Below are 8633 nucleotides of genomic sequence, written 5' to 3'. Positions count from 1 at the left end.
ACACAATTGAGCCTCTGTAGGCTGAAAACTTTTATTTCCATTAAAAGACTTGGCATCCTTTTTTTCTAACCCTCCCGCTCTCTTTGGGTACAGATGACTCCATCCACATACTGATGTGTGATTCCTTCCATGACAAATGTAGACAAAGGTGGACAGGATTTTATGTCTGTCATGGACATTAGATGACCCCACTATCAATGTAAACAAGCTAAGGAGAGCGGAAGGGCTAAGACACTGCCCTGTGGTTATTTGTATAGATATCCAACTTCATATTGATATCTGATGTATCTAATGTGTTCCTTTAAAGTGCTTCTTTAATTTTTGTGAGCAGTGTATTAGCTGCTGAACATCCATGTCTGTAGCATTGCTTTTTTGTGTATGGATTAAACTGAAGTTATTAGAGCCAAAACTTTAAACAGTCATTTAATTGCACGACTTTTTAATCAACTATAGATGTGTTATACTGAGGGGTTTTGCTCCTAATGAGCATTTATAACCATCCTCGTCAGTGCTTTCATAAAAAATAGTTAATGAGCATCTAACTGTCTGGATTCTCAGATGAAACGTTTACAGTTCAGGTGAGAAGCTCTCAGCCCGACCCTTTTCACACAAAAAGTTCAAATCTGCCAGATGTGAATTAAACAGTCTAACCAAAAATGTGAAACCAAAGATTCTGTTCAAAGGAAGCCTTGTGAGAGATCTTGGTTTGTTTTTACCTGTTCCAAATTTACTGAAAGGGTGGTTTGGGTTGCCTGTAGCCTTCTCCAGCTGAAACAGCCTCCAGGCGTCATTCATCAGGTTCTTTTCATGCTCAGAGTCCACAGCGTTCACCTCTCTGTCCTTACAGCTCTCATCAAACAAAGGACACAGGAAGAACTGGGCAAACCTGACATGGAGAAGCAAATAGTGGCAGTTTAGCATCAACACACCTCTTCACATTACCAACAGACAGATGCATGATCATCATTACTGTACGACATTTAAAAACGTTGTTTAGCAAGAGTTCAAAGTGAGGTGTTTAATAAAGAGGGCCAAGAGACCCATTCTGCTTCAGATCCTTTACATGAGTATCTGATATGATCAGATCAACGAACATGCAAATGAAGAAATGCAAAACACGGATTGGTTTAATGTCAGACAATATTTTCATGGACTGGCCTGCAAGAGGCTGATATGGCATCTACAGTTTTTTAGTTTAAAAAAAAAGCTATATTTTATAGTATAAAGTGAAATGAGGTTTAGAAAGAAAGAAATGTCTGTAGAAATTTGACAGAGGATCAAGTTTCTATCAACCCGGGTTAAAACCAGCCATTCCCAGGGGAGCACACTCCCCTGTCTTCATGGAGGAGGCGTTGGTTGCAACATCATTTTAGATTTGCACAATGAAAAGGCAAGTCTGAGGAAACCCATTAAGGTGTTTATGTAACAAATGAAGCTTTGGTTCTCCATTTTGGCCTTTATTTCTGGAAAAAAAAATTCATGCTTTGAATGGTAAATGTAGATATATTAATAGACGGAATAATGTTTTTAAAAATTCACTATTTGCTTAGAAGTTAACTTAAAAACATTTTAGGGACAAACAGCCGCGACCCCGAAAGGGCATAAGCGGTCAGGAAGATGGATGGATGGACAAACAGGTAAGAGACCGAGTCTCACATTAACAGAATGAAAAAAGGCCGAGACAGCAAATCTGTCAAAGCAGGATGTCAACAGTACATAAATAATTAGGTTCTCCTCACCGAGACAAAGCAAGTAATTTTCACAAAGCAGAAACACAAGAAGCTTCTTCTAGTTTAGTCTTTCACTGCTGCTGGGTATTAATGATGACCTGTCCTAACAGCTACAGACTCGGGTTTGGTAACTGAGGAGGAGCAGGCAATGACAGCCACAGTCGGATTTGATATGTAGTCTTTAGATAAACGGAGAACGTTGCAAAGCAAAGACTAACATCTTCACTGTTTATTAAGAAAGAACGCCTTCAGCCTAAACCAGGGGTTTGCAGCACAAAAACACAAAAAGATCCTCTTGGTCCAGTTTCCTACTGACCAAAACCCAGCGAGAACCACAAACTCCCACTTCACAGTTTAGAAAATACACTGTTTAGGTTTCTGTTGCCCGTTATAATAGTGGTCCCTAACCTTTTTCAGGCAACAGACCGGTTAAATTAGCCTATATTTCATGGACCAGTCCAAACGGGGCCAAGGTTTGCAATTTTCAAGCTTCCGATTTCTGAAAATCTACCACATGATTTTTTTTTTCCCTCATAGAATGCCATTTTAACACATAATCCAGGCTCTGATCATCTATAAGAAAGATTGATCGTTTTTTTGTCTTTACATAAATCCTCATTCATTAAGTATTTTTTTCAACACAAAGGAACATTTTCTGTGCTAAAGTTTGTGAACGGATGTCGACCTAATTCAGCTTTTCTGTAGGAAAATTCTTTAACAAGTTTCCACAAATCTGCAATTTTATTTGATTGAATCTTAATTCTTTGTAAAATTTCTAAACTTCCCGATGAAGGTTTTCTCTTAAATGTCAACGTGGAGGCTAACAACCAAAAGCTAGCTTTTAAGGTGTGATGGATGAAAAAGCAATTTAAAATGACACGACTATCGTAAAAGTGGTACTTTCTAAATATAATATACACGTGAATCCACTGTGTCTCCAACTGTATTATCTACGTTTGTGAAACACTCGAGAGTCTGTTGCTGCATATTAGACAGAACCGCTTCTGCTGCATGACAACTGTGTGGATAATTCTGTTTGTGGAGGAAGACTCCTGGTTTTGTATGTAAACAGCAGCTTTATTGTTCTCTGAAGTCGAAGGCTCTTCTTCAGTTTGCTCACTGGATCTTTTCTCCCAAAAGAAACTTTTCAAATATGTTTTGCCGTTTGTTTTTTTGTCAGCTTTTGGCTACTAGCATAGCCATGCAGCTAGCTGCTTTAAGTCACGTGACCCAGACGGATGCTGTGAACAAAATCCAGCCGTTTTCTAAAAATAAAACTTAAAATAAGCTAAATGAAAATATTCTAAGTTATGTATTTTCTCTTTTCTGTCTGCAGCTCGGTAACAAGTGACCTACAGACTGGTACCAGTCCATGACCCGGGGATTGGGGACTTAAAAATTACAAGAAAGTCAAACATGGCACTTTCTATCAGTATGACTTTGGTGCTCCGTCATCCATGGCCTAACCTGCCTACTGATGGGTGAAGGCAGGATACAGCCGGGGTCCCGTTTCAAGAAGCAGGTTAAACAAATTTAGAGTTCAACCATGAACTCAGAGTCCATGGACTCACAATTCGCAAACTTAGTTTTCAGTTTCAAGCAACTCTGAGTAGTTGGACTGTTGGATATAGTGCTAAATATTTGTGTTTTAAATTGTTCTAAAAGAAGGTTTTTGAGAAAATAAAAAGGTACATTAAAAAAAAATAGGTTCATATCATAGGTTACCAAGGTAATATATTGATTATTGCAGTGTTTGCCACATCAAGATACTATCGGTATCGTGAGTCATGTATCGGGAATCACATCGTATCATGAGTTACCCTGAGATTCCCAGCCCAAATCAGGTGCGAGCATCGCGCCTGCGTCATAGACTGTATATAAAATAACTGTACTGAACAAACCCCCCTACTTCCGTGTTCCATATAGGAAGTACCACTGGGTTCCAAAAAGGCCAAAGTCCCATTGACTTACATTGAGAAACAGACAGTTATTTCTCAGTCATTTTATATGTCAGAATAATCATTCTTCCTCTGCTGCTTTCTGATTAACTTCTTTTTTCTAATCCTAATTTTTTCAAAGATTTTTTTCCATTATCACAAGTTATTAGAGTTATAAATTGACCAATCAGATGGCTCAATAAGCGTTTGTGGGTCTGACGTCGAACGTCTGGGGGGTTTGATTGACAGATGACGGGTAGCCAATGGGAGCAGACTTCATCAATGGGTCCGTGAAGACCTTTTAACACCTACTTTACAATTCAACAATGTACCAATCATTGTCCTACTGTTGTTTTCCTCAATGGAATGTACCGATGCAGCAGTTTAAAACAACAAGAGGAGCATGCTGTCGACATTTTTAGATGAGGATTTACTCTGTAGAAATAGATTTCACTCTGAGGTTATGTGCTTTGGACTTTTTTCTTTGTTTAACGTTCGTTTTTCTTTTTTCCACTGTTTTGATTGTAGCTTATAAATTATAAGTTGCATATATGCGCATAAAATCACCAACCAAAGTTTCATCTTCGCCGCACTTTTCCAGCTTCAGCCTGAATTAGACGCAGCCGTCTGAGGAGCGCGAGACAAACTTGAAAGGACCTGGTCGTATTTTCAAACAGAAAAAAGATCCAGCTGTTCACTTGTTAGGATGGTTATTTATTTTAAATACCGCTGAACGCGCTTCTCACGTGCATCTGATCAGACTGTGGCCGCGCATGTGAAGAGACAGCGCGCGAGGGGGTCAGCAGCGTCACCCAAATGCTCCTTTTATCTCGACAAAAATGAATAAATGTAAGTAAATCCCAAAGGACCGCTGACAGAATCAAATGTTGGAATGGTTCTCCCTCAAAGGCTTCAACAATGACTTGTACAATCAGCCCAGTCTCAGTAAAATGAGTACATATTCCACGATTTGGGAAATACCGTGTATAATATACTCCAAAACCGGTTTTTGCGTGCATATAATACGCGCGGTCCTAAACGTGTTAAAATGTGTTTTCCACGTTTGACACGTCCCCTGGTGGAGGCATGAGCATCACAGACAGCCCCACTAATTAACAATTTGCTTTTCTAATCCTAACCATAACCGTAACCTTAACCAGGAACGACGTCATTTAGAAAAGAGCCGGAGGATTTCTGACCACGTGATCAAAACGAAACCTAAAAAGCCATTCTCCCGAGCCGCCGTTATTGAAGGTGTTTACATCCGCGGTCACGTGGTCGAGGCGTGGAAAGAGGCAGACGGTTGCAACAAACTCACTCCTGATTGGCGACAGAACTTCCTGTAGATTCCATGACTCAGCTATGACTCAGACCAATCGCTGAAGATGGGTTGCAAATGGCGGTATCCGTTTCAGGAAGTGACGGTGAAAGCGGCGGCCTACTTTCGCGAGGAGAGGAAGCAATGCATTTCCAATGGGGGACCTCATTGCTCGCTTTGTCCATTATTTTTTACAGTCTATGGCCTGCGTCCATAAAAAGCCCTGATCAATGGAGCAAAGACAGCACGATTCACCATGGCAACAGGAACAAACACTTTTAGGGCTTCATACTTCTGGTCACAGAAACTGATGAGTTCCTACAAGCATATGCAACTACGAGCACATTTTCCACAAGAAGATCAACACAGCTGCGGCGGTAAAACAGAGAGAAAATATCTGCATTCAATGCGTACGTCTACATTTGAATCATTTCAATTCAGGATAAGAACTAAATAATGTCAGGAAGGTCATTCTGTGACTTGTTAAGTAAGGAATGGTTTTTGATCTGTCAATAATTTAACCAGTAATCTCCATAATCACATGAATGACCGTTTTTCGTAAACTTCCCTGAACACTTTTCGTCTGCTTCTTCAAACGGGCCCCTGGACAGGTCACCAGTCTGTCGCAGGGCCTCAATCACACACTCAGGGGCTATTTAGAGTAGGGCTGCCACGATTAGTCGACTAATCGACGACTAATCGACTATTAAAATAGTCGACGACTAATTTAATAGTCGATTAGTCGTTACTTTGTACTATATGGAGTCAGAGTATAGTAAAGCTGAAAGTTATAATGGTGTTATGCTAGCTTATTGGACTATTTTGGTTTTTTAGGCTATTTTGGTTTTTTTATTTCGGACATGCTAGCTGTCTTTGCTACCTTAGTCTTTTTTTGTTTAAGTTTTTTAGGCTGTTTTGGAATTTAGCTAATATTTCAGCTGCATGCTAGCTGTTTTAGCTAACCTAGGCTTTAATTAGGCTAATTTGGCCTTTAACTAATATTTTAGTTGGCTATCAGCATCTTCAGCTATCGTCTCTAGCATCTTTTGCGACCAAATTCAGCTTACATTTCATCTATGATGATGCTAGTGTGAATATATATATAGTTTTTAGTTATTTTAAAGCAAATGATGGTTAAGATGTGTGTTTTACATCCACTTTGTGCATGACCCGATTAGTCGACTAATCGGAAAAAATAATCGGTGATTAGTCGACTATTAAAATAATCGTTTGTGGCAACCCTAATTTAGAGTCACCAATTAACCCTTGAGGCATGTTTTTGGACGGTGGGACGAAGCCGGAGTCCCCGGAAAAAAACGGAGAGATCATGCAAACTCTGCACAGAAAGGTCCCTAGTTGATGGTTCTGTTTCAGATCCCCCCCCAACCGGGAATTGAACCGGGGCCTTCTTGCTGTGAGGCAAAAGTGCTAACCACTGCACCACCAAGCAGCCACAAAACTCAGTTAACTAAAACAAATGAACTAAAACTACAAATGTATTCAATCTAGTAATATTTTCCTTCAAAGCCAAAGAGGCTGAATAGAGGGACTAAAGAGCTGCATGTGGCTCCACAGTCTCAGGTTGTGTCCATCTGTGTGCATGGGGAGGGTATGAGGGCGTTCAAGAGTATTCAGAAAGATGCCAACAACACAAACATGTAAACAAACCTGTCAAGAGCTCCTTGCAAGTGCTCATGGGAGACATCAAAGTAGTAGTTGGTGTGCTCCCCGCTGGTGAAGGCGTTGGAGCTCCCAGCATGCTCGCTGAGGAACTGGCTGTACTCGTTCTCTTTGGGATACTTCTCCGTTCCCAGGAACAGCATGTGTTCACAGAAGTGGGCCAGACCTGAGATGTTCTCCGGGTCTGAGAGGGAACCTGTGAATTTACACAAAAACACTGGTCAGGTGTGTGAGAGTTCCAGATAACGTCTACCTTCAGCAGATTTAAAGAGGCCAAAGAATATTTGGAACTGTACAACAAAATACTTTGAGTTTTAGGCTTGCGTAAGTGTAAGTTTTCCTGTACTGAGCATCTTGGTGCATTAAACACTCAGAGCATCAGCATAAACAGTGACGGTTTCAGAACTTTCAGTCCTTGAGAATGACACAAACATTACCAATGTGGACGTCCAAAGCAGCGGAGGCTTTGTCTGTCGTCGGGTCGCTGATGAGCATGGCCTTCAGACCATTGCTGAACTCCAAGCCTCTGTAGACCCTCTTGTCTTCGGGAGAGCGGACTATTTCACTGACGACCCTCTGCACAGCGGGATCCGTCATTCTGACAGGTACAGAGGACACCAGCCTGTAAAGGAAGCGTTCTGAGTTTAGGGCAGATCCAGACTGTTAGGCTTGATTTGAAAAAAATCCACAACTTCAAATATAAAACTTCCACCAATGACCATTTGAAAAATCAAAAATCCTTAAATCAAAGCAGATTTAAGGAAGTGAAATAGAAAAAAATGAATCAAGTTCCATTCAAATAAAATGGCTTTGGTATTTTGCCAGCCAAATCATAACTCAGTCAGATATTGAGGACAAAGTTGCAGCATTTAACAACAGCTGTAGAGGAAGGGTGTCCAAATCCAGGCCTCGAGGGCCGGCCTCCTTCCGATTTTCCAGAAATCCTCCTTCATCTGCTGCTGATTACCTGGTGAATCTAGCCAACAAGGCACTTCAATAGTAGGTTGGGTTGAAAACATGTAGGACATGGTCCTCGAGGCCTGGAATCGATGTAGAAGACAAACCTGATCTGACTTGACCTCGGCTGTTAGCGGTCTTAAGGCACGCGGGTGCAGGTAGCATGTAAGAGAACTGTTGTGCTGCTGGTTCAACTATTTCCTTCAGACTTCAAAATCATCTAAAGAATCCTCTCGAAATGCATCAAACCAAAAGTGACGAGCCAACCCCTACAAACAACCGAGAGCAGTCTGCTGGTGCTTAGAGGTGAAGCGTTCTGTCACCAACATGGAGGACTAACAGTCCCTACAGCAGAGCATTAGCTTCAATATCCAGCTGGTGTTGTTCCACAACGGTAACTAATAGTAACCACGTTAAGTACCAAACTTATTTGTGCTAATAATAATAAATACCATAAATAACATATATCCCACTAACTAGCAGCTGTTAGTGTTAACTCGGCATGGGTGAAGGTAAAGCGGTGTGTGTACAGGGTCAGCTTTAGCCGCACCGGCTTTAGCAGCTAATGCCAGTTAGCTAACTAACCAGTTTCCGGCAGAGTCGGAACCAAAGCAACCAAACACCAAGCCGGTGCAACAGCTGCTCGGTAGAACCCACCGAAAATCCGGTCTGACGCGAACGTTTCGTCCTGATATGCGGAGTAATCTGATGACACAGGCCGTCCGGATGAGGCTTTCAAACATACTTCAATCCCATGTTAACAAACGACTTTCCCGGCGCCATCTTTGAACAGGCGCGAGCAATCGAGCCCAGAGCGGAGAGCGAGGAGGACAGAGCAGCTGACCGAGGTGAAGTTAGTTGGATATTGGATATTCGACAGACATTCGCTCTGGGGCCGTCAACAAATTAAAGTTTTACCATCAGCAAATAAAGGTTTTTCTTCAATAGCTTCTATGTTTTTATACTTAATTGGTCCAAATCACTCTAGAATAATAACGTTAGCTCTGACCT

The 8633-nt window shown here is 41.3% G+C and overlaps 2 protein-coding genes across 2 annotated transcripts in view; one reads left to right on the top strand and one right to left on the bottom strand.

Moving 5' to 3' along the window:
• ide (insulin-degrading enzyme) overlaps positions 1–8466 on the bottom strand; it is a gene marked incomplete in the record, with an annotated part of 53125 nt that extends 44659 nt beyond the window's left edge. Inside the window, 4 exon segments of the mRNA XM_024270481.2 lie at positions 717–886; positions 6654–6861; positions 7103–7287; positions 8280–8466. Coding sequence (XP_024126249.1) covers positions 717–886; positions 6654–6861; positions 7103–7287; positions 8280–8365 — 649 coding nt within the window.
• Positions 7804–8633, top strand: part of LOC112145326 (kynurenine 3-monooxygenase) — a 35051-nt gene continuing 34221 nt past the window's right edge. The window contains exon 1 of the mRNA XM_024270486.2: positions 7804–7928. The gene's annotated coding sequence lies outside the window, so the exon portion shown is untranslated. The remainder of the gene's footprint in view (positions 7929–8633) is intronic.

This window comes from Oryzias melastigma, linkage group LG5 (genome assembly GCF_002922805.2).
Source record: "Oryzias melastigma strain HK-1 linkage group LG5, ASM292280v2, whole genome shotgun sequence".
NCBI lineage: Eukaryota > Metazoa > Chordata > Actinopteri > Beloniformes > Adrianichthyidae > Oryzias > Oryzias melastigma.
The sequence above is the reverse complement of the archived record's forward strand: the minus strand, read 5'-3'. Positions and strand labels throughout refer to the sequence as shown.